At 38.4% G+C, this 25,650-nt stretch overlaps 4 protein-coding genes, 1 long non-coding RNA gene and 1 pseudogene across 10 annotated transcripts in view; 3 read left to right on the top strand and 3 right to left on the bottom strand.

The window, feature by feature from the left end:
- Nucleotides 1–2,486, top strand: part of LOC107263312 — a 9,662-nt pseudogene extending 7,176 nt beyond the window's left edge.
- Nucleotides 1–4,356, bottom strand: part of LOC107263319 — a 7,890-nt gene extending 3,534 nt beyond the window's left edge. Inside the window, exons 1-3 of the long non-coding RNA XR_001536641.2 lie at nt 4,229–4,356; nt 3,992–4,131; nt 3,656–3,903 (exon numbers count right to left, since the gene is read on the bottom strand). This is a non-coding gene — a long non-coding RNA (uncharacterized LOC107263319). The remainder of the gene's footprint in view (nt 1–3,655; nt 3,904–3,991; nt 4,132–4,228) is intronic.
- Nucleotides 3,764–6,997, top strand: LOC107263315 (protein scabrous). Its single transcript, XM_015730372.2, has 3 exons — nt 3,764–4,196; nt 4,511–4,850; nt 5,640–6,997. The coding sequence occupies exons 1-3, from the start codon at nt 3,967–3,969 to the stop codon at nt 6,936–6,938; spliced, it is 1,869 nt and encodes a 622-aa protein (XP_015585858.1). The 5' UTR covers nt 3,764–3,966; the 3' UTR covers nt 6,939–6,997.
- Nucleotides 6,866–9,474, bottom strand: LOC107263316 (zinc finger protein OZF). 2 transcript variants are annotated; one of them, XM_025080805.1, is made up of 4 exons: nt 8,955–9,474; nt 8,643–8,813; nt 8,411–8,586; nt 6,866–7,131 (listed from the first exon to the last, which is right to left on the bottom strand). In XM_025080805.1, exons 1-4 carry the CDS (start codon nt 9,111–9,113, stop codon nt 7,101–7,103), a joined length of 537 nt encoding a protein of 178 aa, XP_024936573.1. In that variant the 5' UTR covers nt 9,114–9,474; the 3' UTR covers nt 6,866–7,100. The 2 variants fall into 2 exon arrangements, with proteins under 2 accessions (XP_024936573.1, XP_015585859.1); XM_015730373.2 differs by lacking the exon at nt 6,866–7,131 and having other exon boundaries at nt 7,272–8,586; nt 8,955–9,473.
- Nucleotides 9,357–10,968, top strand: LOC107263318 (zinc finger protein 846). Of its 2 annotated transcripts, none has more exons than XM_015730378.2 (3): nt 9,357–10,153; nt 10,232–10,474; nt 10,549–10,968. In XM_015730378.2, the coding sequence occupies exons 1-3, from the start codon at nt 9,490–9,492 to the stop codon at nt 10,755–10,757; spliced, it is 1,116 nt and encodes a 371-aa protein (XP_015585864.1). In that variant the 5' UTR covers nt 9,357–9,489; the 3' UTR covers nt 10,758–10,968. The 2 variants fall into 2 exon arrangements, with proteins under 2 accessions (XP_015585864.1, XP_015585863.1); XM_015730377.2 differs by having other exon boundaries at nt 9,358–10,153; nt 10,546–10,968.
- On the bottom strand, nt 10,895–25,650 carry LOC107263313 (SCY1-like protein 2). Of its 4 annotated transcripts, XM_025080804.1 has the most exons (18): nt 24,428–25,650; nt 19,878–20,064; nt 19,099–19,233; nt 18,782–19,003; nt 18,595–18,715; nt 18,417–18,512; nt 18,174–18,319; nt 17,913–18,043; nt 17,737–17,851; nt 17,491–17,636; nt 17,263–17,416; nt 16,944–17,184; nt 16,569–16,737; nt 16,310–16,491; nt 16,173–16,229; nt 15,848–16,095; nt 15,534–15,784; nt 10,895–15,193 (listed from the first exon to the last, which is right to left on the bottom strand). In XM_025080804.1, exons 2-17 carry the CDS (start codon nt 20,040–20,042, stop codon nt 15,548–15,550), a joined length of 2,565 nt encoding a protein of 854 aa, XP_024936572.1. In that variant the 5' UTR covers nt 20,043–20,064; nt 24,428–25,650; the 3' UTR covers nt 10,895–15,193; nt 15,534–15,547. The 4 variants fall into 4 exon arrangements, with proteins under 4 accessions (XP_024936572.1, XP_015585855.1, XP_024936571.1 ...); XM_015730369.2 differs by lacking the exon at nt 24,428–25,650 and having other exon boundaries at nt 19,878–20,474; XM_025080803.1 differs by lacking the exon at nt 24,428–25,650 and having other exon boundaries at nt 15,638–15,784; nt 19,878–20,474.

Raw genomic sequence — 25,650 nt, 5'->3', positions numbered from 1 at the left:
AATGCAACATAATTCTTTTTTAATTTCGTTGAACTTATTTAAAATCGAATGAAATAATTTCAGTGGGTACGCGATCAGCTCTTAATCAGACACTGGCCGATATGGTGACAAATTTGAAAGTTTGCGTACAAGCAAAAGTTAATAAAAACGTGGAGATCTTACAATTGTCTTCACAGATATGCCGGCGTATGCGAGGACTAAGATTTACTAGTTGTAAAAGCGCAAAGGATCGTACTGGCATGTCAGTAACTTTAGAGCAAGTGAATATTCTTGCTGCAGAATATCATTTGGCTGAGCACGAATTTACAAGAGCACTGGACTGCATGCGAAGGTAAGAATATATCTTGAAGTCTGCAAGATGAATAAAGTTGAATATCCTGGTTTGATGTTTTTATGTAATTTCAGTGAGGGATGCCGACGAGAAAATACATGGAAAAATATTGGTGTGCGTAAGTACGCCTTTAACAGTTTACAAATTTTAACTTTGCCAAAACTCTACCGACCACCCACCGGTACGTACGGATTCGCACAAACTTAAGATAACGAAAGGAAGATGGAAATGAAATGAAGATAGTATATAAATATTCTATTTAATTGTTTAGCTGTACAGTGTAGTCGTTAAGGAAGTATGATAGAGCAGTGATAATAATTGTGCGTGTGTCTGTTGCAAATAGGTACGAATATAAAAAGAATCAATTTGTGCGGTGCTAATATTTAATTAAATACTTGTTCGTACTCGTTGCAGGTCAGTTACCGTTTAGTAATTTTATGTACGCGGAAAAAAATGATTGGTCTTCCGAGAAAATTGCTGAACGAAAGAAGCAGCTACGAAAGCTGTGAGTGCCATTCTCGTTTATTAAGTTTATGAATTCTGAATTTATGAGTATATCAAAATAGAGGACTATTGTGTCCACGCGGCGAGAATCATTAAAGAGAAAGCAAGGGCTAAAATATTAAAAGAAAGTCATCAAGTCATGTATATAAAAGGAATTTAATTTCAACTCTATGAGCTGACGGTTAAAATTATATTTATTATATAGAAAAAAAAATTAATTCATTGCGTTATTTCCTTTTATATGTTTTTTCGTTTTCTTAAAGATTTTAGAAATCTCTAAAAGTACTTGAGTACCTCGTTTTTCACTGCACAAGCACAGTGACGCACGAATGAATGTAATCTAATTCTAATTAATTAATATCCATGTAACAATGAGTAACGTGTAATTGAAAATAATTCAAAAACTGCCGTGGTCCTAACGATCAAACTTAAATCTCCAATCACTGGGTTGAATTATTATCAAGAAGAACGCTACACCGAATAACTTAGCAATGCTCAATACACAGAGAACAGCTGCATAATGTTATAAAGTCAATCCATAGTCTTACGTATCTCTGGATACGAGTGCATCTATTCTACAGTCTTTTCACGGCGATATAAAAGTTTGCTCAAAATTAAAGCTTCCATATGCACTGTTATTTTGTCCTATACTCGAAACAGAGCAAAGACACCGACAAGAAGCACCAAACATCTTATACATGGAACTAGTAATCTTTTTCAAAATAAAATAGCATTAACGATACTCGTTGAAAAATCAATAGAAGAAGGGGATTCCAAAAATAATCACCCTCTCAAATAACGTCTTGAAATATTGATTGACTGGCCTCGCTAATGAGCAAACTCAACTTTTCATGATGATAATACGTAATGGCCAGTCGATACATATCAACCTAGTCGAACAGGCTGATTAGTACAGACTGCAAGTTGATACTCTGTTATAATAATTTCTGATACTCTGTGAAGGACAGTATACTGTTTCTCATTTAATTAATAGATTATACACCGAACTTTCATAAGTGCACGGATGACTATAATTGTAAAGTGACATCAGAACGAGAAAGAAATTCGTGGACGTAACTGTAGGATGTTGCAGGTGTTTCTCTCTGATGTTTCATATTAAAAATGACTGTGTATCGTAGTCGGGACCCTCGTTGTGAATTCTATAGGGATAACCGTATCCATGAGCAGGTGGACCAGTGGAAACTGAATTTCTTGTGTAGAGTCGTTAGAGTAACGGGAGAAAAAGTCTGGCTCAGGAAATAATATTCTGAAATAGACAGAATTATGTAGAATCCCCTGTAGACACTGACGATCGGTATCAACTTAAATAATGCGCCATCGAGTATACGTTGACATCACTCAATTAGATTACTTTAGATTCCCTATTGATCTCCGTTCATTAAGAATCTCTAAGTTCTTAAGTGTCCCCGTATCACGTGTAACATCGAAGCCCTTTATAGTAGGTATATAGAGAAAAAAAGAAAAATATAAAAAAAGTCGACTTATGTACCACAAAAGAAACGAACAAAAAAAGGAATATTTATTGTAACTATGAGAAACTTAATATTATGTTAATTCCTTCATAGATATAATACTTAGAAGTCTCTCGGAGATGATTATTGTTTTTAAAATAAATTATTAACGCAAGAAAGGTATGTCCTCTTTATCGTCACCAATTCCTAAAGCTCCCTCAAGCCGATCGTGTAACCTCGGTGGATTTTCATGGCGCAATTCGGTATATTGATGATTCATTTTCGAGGAAATGGGGATTTTCTTCGCGATCCCCCGAGAAATATGAAAGGGCTTTTCAGAAGGTCTTTGAACGACCCAGAGAATAAGACGCTTAAGGCTGTTCTAAAGGAAGGAGAAGAAAAAAAGAAGAGAAAAGGACGAATTCCTTAGTGCTCCTGCGTGGAATTTCCACAAGAAAGAAAAGAACAAGATTCTTGGGCTCCTCTACGCGAATGAACGATTTCCAAACGAAACTTCAACCCACGCATCCCTCAGAAGCGTCTACCAGCTGGCAGTTACTTCTCTCCTTGGTTATTTATCTCATCCTTTCAGGATCCAGCCTCTAAACCCAAGGAATGATGATTCGTTCGTGTGCCGGCCGGCGGGCAGCTTGCAGCAGCCTGGTCCAGGCTCCAATGATTTCACCTTTGCCGTTTGTCGCGTGGCTCGCGCGCGACTGCTACAGTATCGAAAAAATGCTGACAGTCCGGTCAAAAAATTCTTCGCTCACAAAAATTGTTCCAGCAGCAATAAAATAAAATATGTATAACAATCTAAGTAAAATAGCATCAATGAACAGGAAATTGTAAATTGCATTAATTTTGAAAACAAATACAGCAGCTATTTTTTAAACATATTTACATTAAATATAGTATACAAAAAGCAATAAATTTATATAACGAAAAAAATGGATCCAACATATGTATGCTTGAGATTTGATATTCTTATATTAATTTGGATTTAATTGTCACTTAACACTAGATTTACAGAATCCATCAATTTAACGTATTTTAAATTTCACGTTTAACCCTTAAATTCCACATTGGTGCGAATTCCGAATTACCACCATCCAGCGTGGAATTCAAAAGTGCGTGACCGAGTTGTGCAATTTAAGAGTTTAAATCTCAGAAATCATTATTATTCTTTTGCAATTTATGTTGACTTTGATAATCAATGTCCGTAAATCTAGTGTTAATAATAAAGAACTTATTTCAATTTCTTAGGGTGCTGTCCCTTGATTTTTTCCGATACTGTAACCTGGTCGGCACGCACTAAGGAGCAGGGTAAATGTGTGGGACTATAGTATACCTGATGGCCCGGTGCTGGCGAACACCTGCTCCATGCCGGCTACCCCGACCCTTTGTCCAAGCGCTAATATAAGCCCGTACTTCGTTTTAACACTGTTCAGTATCGTTTCGAAAGTCTACCTTGACCATTCGTTCCTGATTCTAGACTGGAGGTAACTTTCGCGGTACGCCGAGCTAAATAGTAGTCGGCGTCACACGTGCCGGTTGCATATAGCAGCACTACTGTGGAAAGTGTAGAGATTTGCGGGTCTGTCAAAGAAACGTGAAAATAAAATAAACGTCAAAGTGTAGAAAATCCATCTTATCCTTACAATGGCAAGAACAATCTGGACGGTACCAGCGATAATAGCTGTGACAGTTTTAATTGGGGTCGCATGCACCCCCATCGATTTACCCAGCACGGTGAAACTACTACAGGAACAAGTGAACGCGCTGCTGGATCATCGTCAGGAAGATTACAACGCACTGGAGGAGAGTCTGAAACGTGCCATAGAAAAAAATACAGAGCTTATTGTTTTGCGAAATGAAGTTAAACAATTAAGGTATGTTTAATTTTATATAAAATTGATCTTACTTGGAATCTGTGCTAAGCCGCAATGAAATACATGTATATAGAACAAGTACAGTGCACTTTCAAATAGTAGTTTTCTATTGCATAAGGTAGTTATTGGTACATTGGATACGGATATGCAATTCCATTGTCCTGAGTGGTACCTATATGTATGTATACATAACTACAGTATATTGTTATTGTACGGACATTTATAAACCTAGATATAATGATACCTAAAGGCCAACTAATTCATTACCTCAGCATGCCCTTCCTGTTATACTCACGCGATCTGTATATCCGCAGGAAGGAAGTGAGCGCGCTGCGTGGCGGAAGCGGCAATGAAGCGAAGAACGAGAGATTGAGGGTGAGATGGCTGGGTAGTACCGTGACGGAATTGCAGAGTGAGGTAGCGGAGGTTCTAAGGACGAGGAACGCGAGTGAAGAATTGGCAGAGCGTTCCAGGATGCGAAGCGAGCTCTCCTTGCTTAAAGGAGACGTAGCGGAAGTCGGAAGAGGAATCAGGAACCTTGGTGGTAGGATAACAAAGATTGAAGCCACCCTGGGGACTATCCGGGTAGACATCGCTGCAGTGAAGGAACGCTCGACTCAATTGTCAAGAACATGCGCCGACGTTACTAGCCAGGTAAGTTTTGAATTTTGATTCGTAAGTAGTACTTCTGTTAAACGATTATGTATAGTTGTCAATAATAACCTATGAAAAGCAATATTCTAATGAGTAGAATGCAGTGAATACAGAAAAGAGATGATTGAAGTTATTGTTAGTGAAAGGAGCGAATTGACGCTGTTTACGTACGTTCTACTTCGGATGGCGCTATATACTTATTTACATGAGGGTCTGCACCTGCAGGCCAGCCGGCAGCTAGCAGCCGGCACGTTAATTTCTGTTTCTCGTTTTGGTAGCTAGCAGCTGCCGCGAGTCTGCTCCCCCATACCTTCTCCTCGATGTGCGTTCCATTCCGATGGCAGCCCCCCCTTTTTCATTCCATTGCGGATGCAGGGGCGTCTGCAGGGGCGTCTGCAGGGGCGGCTGCCTGTTACCTCACACACAAGACTCCCTCTCTTCTTTTTCTCATACCTGAGTGCACCTGGCGTCTCTCCTGAGCCGCCTATCACCTGGTCAATTTAACCGACCAGCATCCTCCTTCGACTTCCTTTGATCAATACACCACTACAGGGTGGTTAGGATGATCGAATGACAACAAGCCAAGTTAATTACTCGTCTCGTTGCCTTGGGCATGAAGACCCACAATAGAAGTCTTCCTCGTGCATATATTATATTACGCCTGCATTTGTCAACTAATTAACTAACTAGTGTATGCTTATAGAAAGAGATATTTATTGATTAGACAGTATATACGTTCACTTGAAAAAGAGGTCTTTAATCATGACATTCTCTTCTTGACTGTTTCAGTTGAGCGCGGTGCAAGTCGAAATGAAATCTTTGAAGTGTGAGACATCGATGGAGCATAAGGATCATCAGTTGTCCAAGAATGAAGTGCGCAATGAAGTGACGAGGGAACACTCCAGTCATCATATGCGACATGGATATTCACGTTCGCCATTCACTCGTCACATCGAAGAGCGTCTTACAAGTCTCGAGCATAAGATAGCCGTGGTATCCAGGAAAAGGGGAATCGTTGAGAAACGTGTTGTATACGAAAATCAGAATTATTTGGCAAGTCGTATAGCAATATTGGAAACTGTTCAGCGTGACCTCTCAAAGCAGCTCTTCAATGTCACCCGCGAGGTGACTGCTATGGAGAAGCTCGGAGAATCGATGGAGCAGCTCTTCGAATCCATCCAGTCATTAGAAGATAAGTTCACTGCCAACCAGTCGGATACCAAAAGGGAAATTGCTCGTTTGGATATTAATGCTGCTAGAAAAGCAGCTGAGCTTTCATTAACTCGTGAAGAGCTTGGTAATCTTCGTAGAACAGTTCAAGCACTAAGTGTCAGCGCTTCGAAGTTACAGGAGAAGAGTGATCAGCAACAAAAGAGCATCTCGAACTTGAACAGCACCATGACGCGTCTTGATCTCACTCAATCTCTTGACAAAGCGACAAATATTACCCATGAACTTGAGCACGTCGAGGATCAATATAGGCTGATGGTAGATGCTCTTCCTGGTAATTGCGACAGCAAGGATGGTCTGACTCTGTTAGCACCTGGACCAGGTGCGCCGTTGTTGGCTTCCTGTCATAAAGGATGGATAGTGATTGCTCGACGTACTGATGGTATGGTTGACTTTGATCGCACCTGGAATGATTACGCTGCTGGCTTTGGATCACCTGTTAATGAATTCTGGGTTGGTAACGAAGCTTTGCACAGATTGACTAGGGATAACTGTACTCGCCTGAAGGTCGACCTCATTGATATCTATGGATTCCATTGGCGTGCTGAGTACGAATCGTTTAATGTGGACTCTGAGGATGAGGGCTATAAGCTTCGCGTGTCGGGATATTCTGGAAATGCTACTGATGCGTTGTCATATCAAAATGGTATGGCTTTTAGCGCTAAGGACAGGGACATGGATATTAGTTCTGCAGATTGCGCTGCTAATTATCATGGTGGCTGGTGGTTTAGCCATTGTCAACATGCTAATCTTAATGGTAGATATTCTTTGGGCCTTACTTGGTTCCAATCTAATACCAATGAATGGATGGCCGTTGCATCTTCAGAAATGTCAATACAGAGGAAACGTGAATGCTAATTGATAGACGATTTCTTGAGAATGATTCAAAGTGCATCAAATCAAAATTGGTGCTATGATCGTGATTATATTCACTGATATTTGCCTCACGACTCCTCATGTGTACTTTGATCGTTCGCCATTGCATTATCATAATATTATACACGACGCTCCACCAAAGACTTAATCGTAATAGAAACCTGATGTAAATAATCTGTAAATTAGTTAAGGATATAATATAATGTTTATAATATTGTAAAGGAACTAGTGTGAGTTCAATGGATTTTGATATTACATGTGCTCGAGATTAAATAGTATGTATAGGGTGTTGTGAGAGAAATGTGCACAATAATATTTATGCAAAAGTAACGCGATTATATTTTTTACAACGGATTTTCTACATAAGAAGTACAAAAGAAACTGTTTGTAAATCTTATCTCTATGATGAAAAAGATGACCCAAAAATAAATATATTAAAGAAATTATTCTTTTATTTTATCCTAGGTGCAAATAATTGAATATGTGTTAAGTGATGATTGGAAAAGGTTTGGGCAATAAAAATTAATATAATGATCATCTTTGAGATTCCAGCCCAACTTTGAACCTTTTTCTAACTATGTCATCACATGACACAATGTGACTGCATACTTGAATCAGTGTATCCTATAACTGTGTCCGACATACTGGTTGTTCCATAATAAGCTTTACATTTTTTTTCATGTACAAATAAACTGCCTGAATTTCCATAAGCCGAGCCACATATTTTACAAACAAAGGGTCTTTCACCAGTATGTGTGAATGTGTGTTCTTTCAAATATTTAAATCTTCTAAAGGCTTTGCCACAAGTTTCACAGTGATAATTTGCCTCACCAGTATGAATTCTTATATGATACCTTAAACCATTAGCTGAAGCGAACGCAGCACTGCAAACGTGACAGACGTAACATTTATCTCGGGTGTGTGTTCTCTCGTGTCTTATCATATAACTAGAAATTGCGAAACCTTTATGACAATATTGGCACTTGAATGGTTTTACACCAGTATGAGACTTAATATGTAAACAGAGACCTGATTTGGATACAAATGTTTTGTTACAAATATCACATAGATACTGATTTTCTGTATTCAGAGATGGTCCCTTACCATGTACTCGTAAGTGGTACATGAGTTCGATCTTTTCTTTAAAAGGCTTACTACATATTTCACATTTAAAGTTTTCATTATATTCATTATTATGTTTTATATTGTGATCATCTAACTTTTTTTTATTATTGTAAGTTTTACCACAAATAATGCAAGTGAAAATGTTTTCATTTAAATGTGCTTCAGTATGTTTCAACAGTGCTTTCTTGGATATATATTCCTTTTGACAGATATGACACAAGAATCTCTGTTTAGATTTTCTATCATTTGTCATGCTTAATGCCTTCTTATCTTTTCCTAGCTTATGTAATATTTCATCGGAGTATGAGTCATTGTCTCCAAAAGTATACATGTCATCGTCAGTCTCTGAATAACTGACTGTACATATAGTGATATCTTCATCATCATGATCAACGTTTGTCTGTCGCGGTTCCACTACCAGAGGATCAATATTTTGAACTATTTCTTCATTTTTTACAAGAACAGCTTCAGCAGATGATATGATCTCAGCTTGTACTCCGATATCCTACAAAGAGCCTTATAAAGTACTTTATAATCTTGATATAATCTTATGAAACTTACCACAAAGCTCTTACTTGATGATGCCTGAGTACTGGAAGTTATTGGAAGTTTGAAGTACTCGCGTAGTACATGGTCTGACTGTTTGCATTGCTCCCTAAACTTCTGTACTGTAGTGAGCTTAAGTTTACAACCTTTGCAAATCTGCTTTGGCAAAGTATCGCTCTCCAGTAACTAAAAATGAAGGGAAGAGACGTACTGCGTCATCGAAGTACGCGAAAAAATGCAAATAACAACAAACACTCAGTTATCCACACGCACGGAAATGTATGTGCTGTGACAGTTCGAAATTACATGAGTACATAAATTATTAACCTCGATAGAACAGCTCTCCCTAATCTGTAATAGCAGTTTAATTGAATATTGCCCTTTATAAAAAATAGGCAACATATTCTGTTTAGCCTGAAGGCATAACCTGCACACGTTGTCCATCTCAGATCCTTTTAAACCGTAGCAGTGCTTAGAATTTATCATTGAAAACCTAATTCCCGAGTATTGTTTTGCATATTTATAATCTGATTATTTGTTTCTTTTATTCAATTAACGGTAACTACTCTTATATCAGAGATGAGTAGGTATCAGTACTCATCTCTGCTTATATCATCCTATAATATATGTATACTTATCAACCGAGAGTTGGATGATTGCGTCTGATCAAGTTTATGGGAAAGAGAGGAGCCCAGAGAAGCCATAATCCGTACGATCGGTGAGATCTAGGTGTCAGTTGCAGTCAGTTAGTGTTAGAGTCCCTCTAGTAGAGGTGCCTAGGTGTCCCTCTAGTTGGTGTCAGCCAGTGTCAGCTGAGTCCTCTTGTAGTTTGTGTTTGGACAACAAAACTCTAACCTGTCAAATGTATTCTGCTAATACTTCTGAAATCGAGAGTATTGTTAATACATTAGACAATGGTATAAATAATGAGAGAAGTGTGGAGAATACGAATATTTCGCTTGTGGGTAGATTTGAGACTGCTACAAGTTTTGAAGATACACTTGCTCAAAGATTTCCTAAGGATGAGGAGCAACAAAGTAATAGATGTGTTAAACATAAAGCAATTAATTCACCAGAAGAAAATTCTGTGACTTTTATCGCTCTTGATATAGGAAATTGTACGAATTTATGTGATATTTGCAATAACGATTGTAGACTGAACATGCTTGATAAAATTTCTGACTTCGAATGCGAAGTGTGCAAAAAGAAATTTATAGATCAAGCCAAACTGAATAATCATTTGCGTGTTCATGGGAAAGGACCACCAGTTAAAACTGATAAGCAATTTCTGTGTGATGTATGTAGCAAAACATTTGCATCAAGAACTGGTCTAGGTTTTCATTTGAGAACACATACTGGGTATAAGCCTTATAGTTGTCAATATTGCAATAAAAGTTTTACTATATCTAGCAATAAAATAAGACATGAACGTACTCATACTGGCGATAAACACTTTGTGTGCCATTTTTGTAACACTGCATTTGCTTCATCCAATGGTCTGAAATATCATATGACAATACACACAGGTCAGTTTAGATACTATCATTAGAATTAAATAGCATTTATATAGTTTCTATACTTTAATATTGGATCATTGCTTGTAGGAGAGACCAATTATCATTGTAAAACTTGTGGAAAATCATTCACACGTTTAAAATATTTAAAAGAACACAATTTCACCCACACGGGAGAAAGGCCATTTTCTTGTAAAATCTGTGGTGTTTCATATGGTAATTCTGGTAGTTTATTTGTTCATGAGAAGAAGTGCAAAGTGCAGTACAGCAATTGTTGGTCTGAAGACAGTAATGTTAAAGATGCATCATATCATGCAAATCAAGAGAACAATGGTATGTCTATCGTAAAGTTTTAGGACCTATTTACTATTGAAAATAAAAATAACCATATATATTTTTTTTAGCAGACATAATGCACTTGAAAGAATTTGGAGATGCAGAAAAAAAGTCAGCAAGTCCGTGCACATCAGAAAAATATGAGATTTCTTACACATTTCCACAAAATTCTTGCGAATTGGAATCACGGAATCAAACAAATCGCTACTATAATGCAAGTCGGAAACCTGCCTCAGTTTCCGTAACCTCATGGCATTTTAAGTGGAGTGATACAACGTAATTTAAGAAAAAAAAAACAAATTTCATTTACATTGATCAGTTGTACATAAAGATAGTTCTTTTATAAGCAGTACTGTAGCAAAGCATGTATAACATGTTTTTAATGAAAACATACAAGCTCATGTCGAGCCTTTAATCATCAGTAGAATGGATATTTTATTGCATTTTTAAAAAGTAATACATGAAATAGACATTCATATAATATAAGTAAATGATTGATTATTCTTAATCCAGAAAAAATCCTCGATTGCCCTCTAGTTTAATTATCTAAGTAAACTTACGAAGAATAATTTGTTTTGAACACATAGCCTTGCTGAAGAGTTTTTTGAGCAACTCACTTGTCGGCGTTATCTTGAATTCAGCATCCCATAAATCATATTCGAAAATTCCCGCATCTTTCGAATTCGCCATAATTTGATATCAATATGAAAGTGGAGCGATCGTAAAATACGCTTGTAAAATCGAACAATAATTGCAAGTAATTTTATCGCTTGACACTCTAAATGCAAGAGATCGCCAACAAGTAGCTCCGTATTACCTTCCATCTTCACGTTCTTCGCGTACGAGAAAGCGATCAGTTTAATAAACCTTCCTCGGGTTCAACGAGTATAATCGATTTCTCAAAGGCTCGTCATTTCTGGTTAATGGATCGAGCGCCGTTACGAAAACTTTCCTCCTCAAAAGTTCCCGAACGCAAGACTTCGTGTCACTACTTATCTGAATTGCAATTTTTTTGTATTTCTTTTTCTTTTGTAGTATACGTGACACTTAACACATTTATTAAAAACTAACAGTCGCTAGTAAACTGTAAACATTCACTAGGAAATGTATTAAGTCGGTACGACTCTCTTGAATTTCGTACAGCTTGCTGCCTCGTATACTCGAATTTTCGTAATCACGACCACGCGTAAATGGACGTACGCAATTTCAGTACTTTTCCGAATAAATATAATAGTGCTTTTACGAAACGTATAAAATAAAGTGCGACCAATCGTTTGAGGGACTGACGAGGTTACGTCTGCTGACTCGCGATTGTTTTATCCGAAACTTTTATTGGCGGTTGCCAATTAACATTCCGCGCGTCGCGTATTAGTAGTCCACAAGTATTTATATATCTTCAAAAATACTCTACACAGTGGACCACACGTTGGACTCAGCTTAAAGTTCGACTAGAAAGTTATTAAATTTGAAAATGAAGTGACAAATATCAACTACGTGAGTCACAGGAGATCCTTCCTTATTGCATTGAGGCGATCGGTGATAAGGATGAAATTTACCGATGCTATTAATGAATAACGCGTAGAGGATAATCGCGAGAGTTATTCGTATCAGAGGATAAAATTATCAAGAGTTTTCTTTCACTAAAGTGACGAAACTGACGCCGTACCAGGATATACTCTTGTAACGAGTAAAATTTTTTCAACAGGGAATGCGATATACTTTTCTAACGATTAATAGAAATAATGTCTACGCCTGTCTATCGATTGTCTGTTGCGTATAGTAATGAGTTCACACTTAGGACAGAACGATGATTATTTTAATCGCATTTGAAATTTCGATCGTTAATCGCGAGACTTCTATGCCCACGCCTTCTCAATCCTCCGCAATTTTGACGTTTCTCGTTTATTGCAAATTTACGCATTGAAATTATTACGCCTCTCGAAGATCGCGTCACGTGATGCGGGAACGAGTTCCGGTCCTGATAAATCGTTAAATGATTGTCGTTGATTGTCAAGAAATCGGACTCGTGTCCACCGATCGAAATTTCAATCGCGCCTTTCATTCTTAATGTTAAGGACACTTAATTTTGTAGTCGTCTCTTTTTTTAAAACAATAACCACATTTACTATTAGGTTACCGTAGTGATTGTGTCCATTCATTGTCGTTTGACGCACATATACCGAAGTTCATATATATAATATATAATATGTATATAGTGTATATAATCTGTATCCTCGTTTTGAACTTATGTTATTCATCTCGATTTCTCTCTTTTAGATTTTATTTTTCTGTATTATCCCCGTAGCACAAAACTGCATTACCTTGCAATTCTAATCGTAGGAAAAGTTTTGGGACAAAATTATGAATAATGCGATAAAGCTCTCGATAAGCGCTTTCAAAGTGTCCCATGACATAAATAGAATAGGTATGACTATAGTTACGTAGGTAATTATTTAGGTATAATATTATACCCATCCATTAATCGCTACTACAGATGAAATGCATTGACACGATAAGAGTTATTCCCTCTAAATCTTGACCTGAATAAATTCCATATTTTAGGACATGAGTTGCACGAGAATGTGCACATTAGGAAGGTGTATCGATAAAAGAGAGGGTGCGTCCGTTATTATACGACCGCACCCGCCAATAAATCTTTGTGCCGATTATAAATGATAAATCGATCCAGGCGATAAAAGAGGGGTTTACCTATTTCGAATTACGGCAAGTGCACTATAACCCTCTTCTGTCGCTAATTCGTAAAAGCGTACCGCTGCCATCATATACTATCGCTATTATTTATATCATCTGGTAAATAAATATCTCTATGCTTGCAGGTACAAAAAGCTGTGATTGAAGATGGGCTAAACTATCCTCTGATAAGATAGCCGTGACGAATCCACGGCTGTCAGACTTAACAGGTTAGAATTTATATATATATATTATATATAATTATATCGGTCTGTTGACAGTATAGGAACCGAATGAAACATCGATCGATAGGATAGGTCCGTGTATCACAGTAAAAAGGGGATAGAATAAATATATATACGAATACGAACACAACCTACTACTTTAGATAAACCTTATGCTTGCGCTCTTATATACTATATACTCATGACTCGACGTAGCTGGACTTTTTATGACGGAATTTGAAGTGATTAGTTTTTATCATTCAATTTTCAACATTCTTCATCCACCTTACTTTCCTGGTTATCGTTATTCTATGGATTCTGAATCAGGTGCATACCTTATTTTAACTGTACGCTCATATATTTTGATCTTTGTTATTTTTTGTATACTCTTCTTTGTTTTTCGAAATTAAGCATTTCTTTTTCGAATCGACCCGTGTGAAATTGCTCAGGTACGAAAACCATGCAAGGAAATACTGTTGGGATAATTTGAAAAAATATCATCGCCTAACGTTTCTGTTAAGATTTGGCACGGCAACGTAAAGGCTCGTGGCGAATGAAATAGGGAGCTGTGCAATTTGAAGAATGAATGTGAAAAATGACGTTAAATTCACTTTGCTTGAAAAATACTTTACTTTCATCTGGTGGCCCAATCTTTAATTTCGTGACTTTCGAATGGCGCGATTTTCGCGCGTTATGATTTCTCTCTCTCTCTCTCTTTCTCTCTCTCGTATCAGGCCGTCGAGTATAAAAGCTACCTTAAGAATTAATGATTGTTAATGCAGTAATTAGAATACGGCAATTGACGATACACTGTTCACACCAGTCATATTGCGCATGGGTAGACTGGCCATTGCGATTTTTCACTTCTAGACTGATCTTCCATAAAATATACTACTATCTTTTTCTTTATCTTCTCATTCTCTATCTTCATCTTAAACTTCAGTTACTATACCAACGTCAGATTTTTATCCACGACTTATTTGCTCGTTATTAAAGCTACGTTAGCAAGAAAATATTCTCTCTGAATGAGGCCAAGGATATGTATACGCGTAAATAACGTTAACATTAGGCTGCCTATGTGTATCTAGAGTATAATTCGACTGATAATCCAAGTACTTTGAAAATCGTCTAATTTGTAAACTGTACACGTCGAAAAGCGACGATGATATAATTCTTCTGTTCAACGTGATTATGAAGTTGATCGAGTTAGCAAAAAAAAAAAAAGAAAAGGTGAAAAAGAGAAAACCAAAGGTGACAACACTCTCATTAGAAGTCTATGGTGGAATAATAATGTTCAGCCTAGCCTAGGCTATTATTCAATAATAAATTGACACATTTCTTTTTCTGACAGGTCTAGCTTAGCATGCCAAGGATAGACACTGCGCGATGCTCACTAAAAATTCATGTGATTGCGATCTAGATAAGTAATTATTATTTTTAAAGTATACTTTCCCGCATCTACTCTGACGTAACGAAAGAAAACCATATATTCGCTCTATTTCATTTATCATACTTTATGACCTTTCTAGGATCCCTGTCGATTGTCCTCATACTCCGTTTCCTTAAGACGAGGTAATCTTAACTGAGAGACTGCCAGACTATTATGTACCTTTACAGACGTCATCGCGTGGCTGACGTTCTCTTGACGTCCTAGACCCATAACATTGCCCATTAGGTTTACAGTCTGTACGTCATTTGACACAGTACTGTCAGGCGTAAATGGCAAGACGAGAGAAAAGCCACAAAAATCACCATGGGTATCCCCATGGCACGCTTATGATCTTCCAGAGAAAAGTTGGTACTGTAACATAAACAAGTCATAAAAAACACTAGGTGTACCGTGAATATAGATTGTCATTTGAGAAGACTGTTAGTATTCTTTTTTTTTTATCATTTTCTCTTTCTACTTTCTTCCCTTGGTCCAGTTAAATATTTATATTTTATTGACCCGTATCTCTTGAGAACACGGCAGTCATAAAAGTTACCTCGGACAGAGTTGATACGATATATATATATATATATTTATATATATTGTATAAGCAGAGAGATAAAGAAGCAGTGAAAGTGTTTAGCTAAAAGTTTCCAGGACGACAGGGAATCTTGTATAAGAAAGGCCGGTAAAGGAGCATAGCGATTCTTACACTGTAACCAAGGGTCAGTGGGAAGGCTGTCCCGATGGCTGGAGTGATGGAGAGAGTGTTGGTGGTCCATTGAGGTTGAGGCAGATGGGGGGGAGTTGTCTTACCATGCCGGAGCCAAATTGTTGAAGGAGTCCTGTACCCTGCTGGGAAGACGTAGAGGATACCGAAGGACGCCTTGAGCCGCGAATACTGTTCATACTTGAACTCAGAAGATACGGGACGCTGCTGCTTGTGATCGGCATGCCGCCACCCTGATTATGTAAATACGTATAGGAACCCGTACAAGGCGAATTTTCTAAAAATAAATTACTTACTGTTGGCGGCGATAAATTTATGTTCGATCCTCGACGTTCCTGAGGTCCTGTACTGGAATGTCGACGAATTGGTAAACCGCCACCTGGCGTACCGCCCGGTGAACTTGCGCACGATGGTGCTATACGTATCTTAGGCGTCATTAAAGTGTTATCGGACAATCGACGACTTGTGAAGGTACTTCCTACGCGTAGGAAATTACCGTCGTTTGTTGAGGATGATGAACCGAACCACCAGCTTCCTAACATTCCTGGTACATACATATAGTTTATGGGATATGACTTTATAATTGTATTATGAAGATGGTAATAAGACAGGGGTTCTCACCAGCCATTGAATTCTTTCTGGCCATATTTTCGGCCGAGGCAGTCATTGACATGGAACCTATAGAAAAATGTTAGCTTGATCAGATAGAGTCTATTGTATAAAACCATTGTTTATCAATTGGATCGTCGTTATGGTACCGATTGAATTCTTTCTTGCCATATCTTCGGCTGATGATGTTTTACGTTGTTCAATCCTGAGATTTGGTATGTTGAATGGCGGTGCATGCATATTGTCAGTACTGTACTGATGTCTCAAGGACCGGTGTCTTTCCGGACTTGGCAAGGAAAGGTTATCAAGCTTGAGTTTATTCCGTTGATTTCTTGAAGAAGAAGTTTCGTGTTTTAAAATACATTTTAAATTATAACAAGATAAAGTATATCAAGTTTCAGTACTTGCCTCTCTATGTGATTAAGCATCTCCTGAAGGACTTCCAGGAGCAGAGTGAACTGGTCCAAATTCAGCGCCGGATTCACCGTTTGCGGTAGCAGGGAAGGCATCACCCTTGTTGCCATTAAGTTTACCGAGAGTCCGTATTTTTTATCGTTTAGCATGATTCTGTAAATATCTGCAGGAGCGGACTTATTAAAAATGGAATATTCTTTGCTTAGATATATAAGTTGAGGTTATGAGGTTGCAGGCAGACACTAATAAAGGCTGCTTGCACCATTCTGATCCCCGTTAAAACATTTTTCTTTTCTGATGATGGTAAGTTTAAAATATAACTCACAATAAGACAATAATTAACAATGATATTATGACAATATCACTTACTTAAAACCCGCATAACGATCTCGGGTTCCTGAAGTTTTACATCCCAGAGTAGTGGAAGGACCTCGTCGATGATCTGCTGCTTATCCAGTCGATCCAAAATACAGGAAAGGACGTTCATTAGTATTCTGACGTCGGTGGAATTCCTTTCAAAGGCAAACTTCAACTTCGGTAGAACTATCCTTCGTATTGCCATGTCATCTAAATATTCCGTCACATTGGAAACGGCAACCAGAGCTGCTGTCTGAAGGATCAATAATATATTGAAACAAAATTCAAGAATAATTTATCCTGACAACCAAACGATAAAGGTCGTACGCACTTGGACTTGAATTGTAGAGCTTTCAAAAGCCGAGTAAAGAACTGGCAAGACTTCGGATCTAATATCGTCTCGTGGGGTCTTTTCCAAAATTAAATGTAAATTTTCTAACAGTATCACGGTCGCCTGAATCGATTTTGGGGTCGAAAGAACAGCTCTAAAATACCAGAGCAACGGATATAATTTATGTTCCAGAGTGTCACTATCATGTTTATAGTGCAAAAGACTCACTTGAATGAGGGTAGAATTACTTTTTCATACTCCTCGACAGTACTGTCTTGTATAATGTAGAGCATCGGTTGTAGTACAGCAACGAAAGCCTCTTGCGATTTTGATTCTGCTTGCAAATAGGGCCAAATGTGCTGATACCATAATTTCTTTTGAAACACGAGAAACGGTATTGTCATATTGATTATCGGAGTTTTGAAGCAAAAAAAGAAGAAAAAACAATTCGTTTTTAAAAAACCAAGATCTTACTCGTGGTATATAAGGCAACACTTCCTTCAGGGTGTTTCTATAAAAATGTGCCTTTTGCGTAGAGTCCTTCATATTAATTACATCGAGAAATTGCAAAGCGTGCACCGAGGGATCGCTGGAACACAGAAGAAAATTAATTAGCGTTACGTTCACGATTCTAAATATAGAATCTCTACCTAAAATATTTAATAAGAGAGAGCAGCTGCGCAGTAGGCCTTTGTCTAGGGTCCTTATGGAGCAGTCTGACCACAGCTTCCTGAAGAGGTACAGGTACTCGCGGTAGAATATTATGGACTTGATCATCAAGCTGTAAACAAAGGAATATTCCACATTAATAAACGTCTCCACTTCCTTATACCCATTTCCTTTCTCGCTTTCATCTTTTATCCACAAACAGACTTTGGGCTTTCAAGCTACTTTGAATAAAGCATACTCACAGTTTCAAGCTGCTTTAGATACGAAGAGCAACTATGATTCGCCTGGATCAAAGGACGACCCTGATTGAATATTGCGCATATTACCATTCCTAGACTGAACATGTCGCTCAGTATATTGCAGACTTGGTCCTGTTGCACTTCCGGAGCTGCGGAATTGGCAAACAAACAAATCCAATAATAGGGGGAATAGGATGAAATCACTGTGCATACATCCACATTATACTATATAAACGCATTACTCACCAATATAATCGAGATTCGGTTGAGCCATTTTTGATAATTTGTTGGTCCAAGACTGACAAGGCACCGGTTCCAAACCATCTATCTCACTCACGCGCTCTGTAATCAGTCAGTTCACTCGATACATTAATAAAAATAAAAAAGTGAGAAAATAACTTTGTACGAAAATTTCACATCGTACCAATAAAATCTAAACCGGACAATTTCCAGGTTCCCTTCTTTGTGATAATGATACTGCTTGGACAGACATTTCTATGGAGCACGTGTCCGCTATAGTGCAGAAAGGATAGTGCCTCTGTGATCTATAACACAGGTCTCTAGGTATCATGTAGCCTACGTTAAAATTTCATCGTTATATAAGAACTCACCTGTAATAATCCATACTTCAGCTCGATATCCAGCATCTCGTATTCCTTGCTGAAAACAGGACGATGACTGGGAGTCTGTGCATTTTGTTGCTGAGCAGTGGAGGACTGTGCCATAGCATTGGCTTTCTGTTCTTCGAATGCTAAAACGTTAGCTAAACTAGCCAATACGGGTTCAGAGGCAAAGGCCAGGGTTTCCGCACACTCCTCCACGGTATGCATCACCTGATGAAAAATTGAATGTTACTTGAAATATTCATAAAGGGATGAAAGGATGTAAGAAACCTGAATAATTTATTCTCCACCGCCATAAAACTTACCTGTAATATCTTTGGATGGCGATAGCGCTCCAATTGACGTACGCCAACACGTAAAATTTCCGTGACGGTTTCCTTGCGTTTTGGCTTATGAAGTTTCTCCACTGATCGTTTCTCGAAGAGGAATATCGACACCTCCTGCAAATTTTACACTCAGCTGTACGATATCGTCACACAACAACGTGCCGATTAAGCCATCAACGTTCAAGCAAAAATAGAGCAGCCTGACGATCCTGGATGAAGAACGAACGATCTAATAAAATAAAAAAGAAACTTCTGGCTGTCTACCATTCGTCCTTTTTATTTTATTAAATAATTTATGTCTCATCGCTATAACTACAAACTGCTAACGTTATATATTTTTCGTTAGTATTTTTTTTCCAATAAAATCGAATAGCGTCGTGTTTTTTAAAAGACTAGTTTTGAAGGAAAATTTTTCATTATCTTTCCCTTCCGCCCCTTACAAACCTAAAACATGATGGCATTATACAATGTAATAATTTAACAAAAATTCCGTAATCCCCCCCCCCAAATCCGGGATCTCCAGTTTATCCCATTTTTGCTTGGTCGCTAATGGGTCAGTAAATTTAATATTCATGTGGGGCGAGTCGTCGAATTAATGCGTTATGCATTATGTAAGATGGTTTTGCAAGGGCTGTCCGATTTCACGAAACTCTATATATAAAATAATACATATTCCTACCCTTTTCTTTTTTACAATGCAAATTCACTAGTATCTACATTCTCTCTCTTGTGCGCATTTAACTTTTATATATTCTTACCTTGCCGTCGCATTTTCGATATGCGTCCAAAATCCTCCAGACATGTTCCGGGCCAGCAGTCGCCGATTGCTTGCCCACTTCGAATTGATGCCATATGGGATTCGATTCGAGAGCATTCGGTGCACTGCTACTCTTGAACTTCGAGAACATGTTACCGGAGCTCATCCAATACCAGTCTTTCGGTATTCTGTCGATAAAAGAGTAATCCTGAGTGACAGCGAGTCGTTGGGCGCTATTTGAAAATTGCATGACGTGCGTGACCGTAGCGAGAGAACGAGGAACAGAGGAGACAGATAAAAAGAGAAAATTAAAAAAAGCAATGAAATAAAAAATTGTAGAGAAAAATGACGTGGGAAATAAAACGATATAAAAGCAGTAATACGTTCCCTGGTTCTGACAATGTAACACGCACGTCAGCCCGATACTATCCTCTTTTTAATTTCATTCACGTTACGAAACTCGTAATATTTCCCTCGAGCGAAATTTCACATTCTCTCTATATCTCCTTCTTATTTGCTTCAGCTGGGGTTCCAAAACTATTATTTCACAGATACAATCTCTTACGGGTTATCAGAATAATAGCTGGAGATACAATGTTATTATTACTCGTATAATAGCCGAGCGTTCTTGAATACGTCACGATTCAAGTTCGACGATAGAATCACGTGTCCTGAGGGAACAAGGTCCTCTTCGTTAGTCAGAATCCCGTTTACTTTCCGTAATTCGATTACAGTTTGGTATACAGATAAAATCGTCGCACGATATTCAACGCCGTTGGTTAACAACACTTCGGGACAGCTGTCTAACTTTCTGACAGCGAAGGGCGAACTTTCCTACAGCCTGGAAATGCGATTACGAACGACACATTTCCAATTAGAGAAATTCATGTATTAATTAATCTCTTCGTTAGGACAGAGTCAATGATAATTCAGAGAGCGTACTACGTATGCTATCTTTTTCTTTTAATTACAATAAGGAACATCCGGCAACCTAACCTTCGTTCGTTTCACCAGGGACGGTTATTACTTTTAAATGTTTCACAGGTCGCGTAGCTTCCCCGGGAAGCGGAACGGTCGATTTCCTCGCAGTTCGTAGTTTCCTCTTATATTATTTGAAATGAGTGAAATTGTGAGAGGGTGCCTAATGAAATGGTAGTCGTGGGTGTCATAGAGTAGAACCCATCGTGTAGAATAGTAAAATCTCGTTGAGTAACGATATAAGATTCTGTCTGACAAAAGTAGAGGATTTATTCGAATTTCTTTAAGTAGTGCTGGTCTCTTTATAGTCAGACGTAACAGTGTATTTTAATGGACGTTGCAGCTGTGCAGATTAATGCCATGCATTTGTTACTACAGATAACCCGCTGGGAATTGCCTAAATAGAGTGTGTTACCTATAGTATAATAGTATAGTAGGTCATACGGATAAAGAACCTTGTTCTACGTTCCATGAGATGCTATTGCACACATTCTGTAAAATAGATAAGGGTCACTGATAAAGACTTAAGTCTCACCGAGTGGCGAGAATTTCCTCGATAAAATTGAACGTACTTACGTTTAATATGTTCAGAGGGATCTCAGGATAATATATGGTGTCTGGGTGTAGCACGTAATTGCTCAAGAAATGTCCTGAGCACGTACGATAAAGGTATTTTCACTAGTATGTATATGCATTTGTATGCTTGACATATAAATGACCTCGCTCTGGTATTACGCGAGAGCGTTGGGACGCGGAGATATCTACAAAGTATGACAAATATAAATTAGATCTCCTTATAGGAGAAAAGACGAGGTACTCGGGATTCTCTGTGTAAGAAATATGATCCATAATGGAAGCATTCTCATCGACTCACTTGAAATTCCTTCTTTCTTTCTTTGCTAGGTCCATTTCTCATGCCATTGTGCTAATGAAAATGAATATTAACGAAGTATCACAAGAACTTAAAGCCTGGAATATTCACGCGAGCATCATAACAAAATACGGCTGAGTTGGCACTCGTAAATTTTTAGGAACGGGAATCAAATTTTGCATAGATATAAAAAACGTCCGACATGGTATTTGCACGAGGTTAAATCGTTGGGATGGATGGTTTTAGAACCGAGAATGACTATAAAAATGAATTAGTCTAGCGACGCCTTGAAAGGTCGTAGAATTCCATTGCGTGACCCAGTCTACATAAATTCTTATTCCTTGTCGTTGTTTTCTTAAAGAATTAACTGGTCCAAGGGACTTTCTCGAGTGAATATTTCTTTTCCACTGTTACTATATAGAGATAGAAACCCACGGATCGTGGTATACGATTATTGCCCTCTGTATTTCCGAGCCAATCAATTGGCTCGTTGGTCGGCTGATGAATTGAATGGGAAACGGTATAGGTGGAAGGTCTCCTTCCGACGGCGTTACGGAATCGTTGAATCTAAATCCGAAAAAGGATTAAATGTCGAAATTATTGTTTTTCTTTTTTCGTCCTCTCCCTATGTATGCTTCAAGATATACGAATATTTTTATTTAATATTTTACTCCACATCATTTTTTTGCTTGTCCCGACCACAGTGCCCCCTGATTTCGTATGCATAAACTTTTGCGGGTGAATATACTAAAAGGTTGGGAGAAATAATTAGACAAGTGATGGTGGAGCTTTATTGTAACAGGAACAGAGGAAGGAGAAAGAAAAAAATGAAATAAGAGTTTGCATAAAAGTACACCGTCCAACAGTAGCAAAGAGAGACGTTACTGCTTATGGAAAAATATGAACGTCGTAGAGCTTTAGAAATAACCGATACTACCTTTATAGTACGCCCTTCCATTTTCGTTTCTCTCTTACAACCCTTATTATTATCCCGTCTCTTCAGAGGACTTTCAGCTTCTCCTTAATTCTCATACACTTCACCCAGTGTTATGTGTTATGTTAGGTTATGTAATATTTTCTTTGTTTCTACTGCATACCTTGCGTCGCGAGAAACAAGAAGGCAGCTAGTTCAGCAATCGATGTAGAACGGCAGAGAGGTAAATAAAACGAATGTATAACTAATCGCTTGCCTCTTTAATAATTGAGCGAAAAGGCTAAGGATAGTTAATTTGCAGGGTAGATAATTTCTAGAGGCGTAGAAATAATTTCAAAAGAGACCAAGGAACGACGAGAGACAAATATTTCAGCCTAAATGAAATTTTAATGTTCAGAATCAGACGGAGTCCCGAATTGTGTAAAAGGGGAGCAGAACAAAATTGAAAAAAAAGCCAAACGGTTTAATGCGTCTGCATGTTTACGAAAGAGGCAACAGCATATACGTTGAAAACTACGAAATTCTCTCTCGTGGCTTTCAACTTCGTCCCTTATAATGACGACATGCAAGGGGTTAACAAGGCCAAACTCGTCTCGCGTTACACATTTTTATCACGTCCGGTACGTTAATTGATCGAGCATACATTTCTTTCTTTCTTTCTTGTTTTTTTTTTATTACTTCTGTTCATATGCGCATATCACACGAACCTTTGCTGAATCACGACTGAAATTGAAATATCACCAGCTTGAGTTACAAGCTCGAAATTCATTTCTATGTAAATTAAGCTACCGTTGTACCGGTGGAAATGCCTAGGACGATAGTAGCAAGTTACACCTACTGTAAGATAGAGATAGACAGTTGACTCCTAAAAGGGTTTGCTGACGTAGAATTATTTAGGAGGATAATTAATTTGCATGACCCTTCCGTCGCGCGCGGATCTTTCCAAGAAAGCAAAGGGGAATCCAAAACCAATTCAAGGATGAATTCGCGTGGGACGAGGGCGATGTTAAAGACGTACCTTGTTGCTTCGTTACAGGAGCTACAAATTACCTTGAACATTACGAAACAGTTTTTGGTAATGGATATAACAGTGATATAAATAATGAGAATGATACAAAGTTCAATTACACAGGATATCAAATCTATGATTTATGTATAAATAATAATTGTAAGGTATAAGTTTAGCCTGTTATATTGTACAATGAAACTTTGGAAAATACCCAGAAAGCACATGAGCCCTAAAGTTATCTTTAAGATATTAAAGGCGACTTCTGAAGAATAGATGCTTCTGGGTATCGACTGGACATAGCGATTGTCAGAAATACATAGCTCCGTTCTACACTGGAGTAGGTGCTTGGGTTATTTGACAAATAAAATTAGCTAATCGTTTTTATAGTGAGTATTACCACGTTACACTTGGTGTAGTGGATCAGGTTGGATAAGACACGACGATATCGGACAAGACATTGGATTTCTATGTCGACAACGGATGAACTATGCTATATGCGATCAGAAATCCTACTTCCCTTGTTTTGAGATAGAAAAAATTTAGTAAACTGGATTTTACGCGTGAATGATGAAATCCATGAACTTATAGTTTCACGTACAATATTCTGCATGACTTAATAGATCAGTACGCGGAGAGTTTTACTCGGGTGAATTATTTATTTCTGGCTCCTGTTGCTGCGATTTATCTCCAAGTTCATCAACGCTATAGTATCGGGTTACAATTGTAGCAATTGGCTCCGAATATTCGTAGGATCCTCACCTGTTGCCGCACGACAGTCGAACACCACTAGGAGCGCATTACGAGGAACAAACAGAACGTCCTTGTAGTGTCGGGGTATATCGCGACACTGAAGAAGGATCCTGTTATCCTGTAAACAGGACACAGGACCCCTTCTTCGTGCTCCTGTGCGATCCCACTCTTAGCATGAGAATGGCAATGCGCGTGCGTCCGCTTGGCCAGGGTATAGGCCTGCCTGGATATTATAGGTCTGGGCTGCAGGTAGCTTTGGCTAGGGGCTCCTGTCAACCAGCAGCCTGCATCAATACCTCGGCATCCTCGACTTCAGCTCCCCGATTTGCCTAATTCCCTGCTCACTATTTAGGCCAAGGTCTAGAATCCCCTTAACCAGTTGCAACTTTATACCACGCACGCAAGTCTTTTTTCCTAGGGATCCTCTACATCCCTTTGACGTTCCTTGGATTCCTGGAATATTCGACTTATTCTATGTTATCTCTGATATTTTACTACCTTCACGTTTTCAGTCGATATCCTATCATTGATAGTTATCCTTCCCCGGAGACGATTCTTCACTGCCGTACGATATTAGGCCAAGGTCGATCGCTTGCAGCTGAGCAAAATCCCATCTATTCTCGCAAGTCTGATTTACCTGTCGAGAGCGTCCTTCGTTTTATTCGCAGGACGAGTAGTCCTCCGGATTGCTTTTCATAGATGGTGCTAATACAATTTCAGTGTGGGTTATCGGGATAAGAATCTATGATATGCCATCCAGTTCCGTTGGAATGGGCACGCCATGACAGTTCTGAAGCTTCGTGAGGGGTATTTTCTTTTTTGTCGTTATGGGGTGGCTGAAGTTTATTGCGGGTTAACATTGGTATTACCGGGAGCTAATGGCGAGACGCTCTTCCGAAATGTATTCAAAGTGTGATAGGTTTTTTGATTGTCATACGTATCAAAGAGAAGTCAGGGGAAAGATAAATGAAGGTTAAAGTAATCGCAAAAGGGAGCGGTGCGACTAATCGTTGACATTTTTCCTTCTGCAGACGACTCCAAGTGTATAAGAAAAATCTTTCATGGACAGGTCTTATCTTTCTATAACAATGACTAAATTCGTATCTCTGAGGAGGGACAAGCTTCTTTAAGCATGCGCTTCACCAGAATACTACGAATCCATCTAGTACGATCTTCGACAACGATCACACGGAGAAGTTAAGTTCTATTGAGCTCAGGTTATGACACATCAT

This window comes from Cephus cinctus, unplaced genomic scaffold (genome assembly GCF_000341935.2).
Source record: "Cephus cinctus unplaced genomic scaffold, Ccin1 Ccin1_scaffold0153, whole genome shotgun sequence".
Lineage (NCBI taxonomy): Eukaryota > Metazoa > Arthropoda > Insecta > Hymenoptera > Cephidae > Cephus > Cephus cinctus.
The sequence above is the reverse complement of the archived record's forward strand: the minus strand, read 5'-3'. Positions and strand labels throughout refer to the sequence as shown.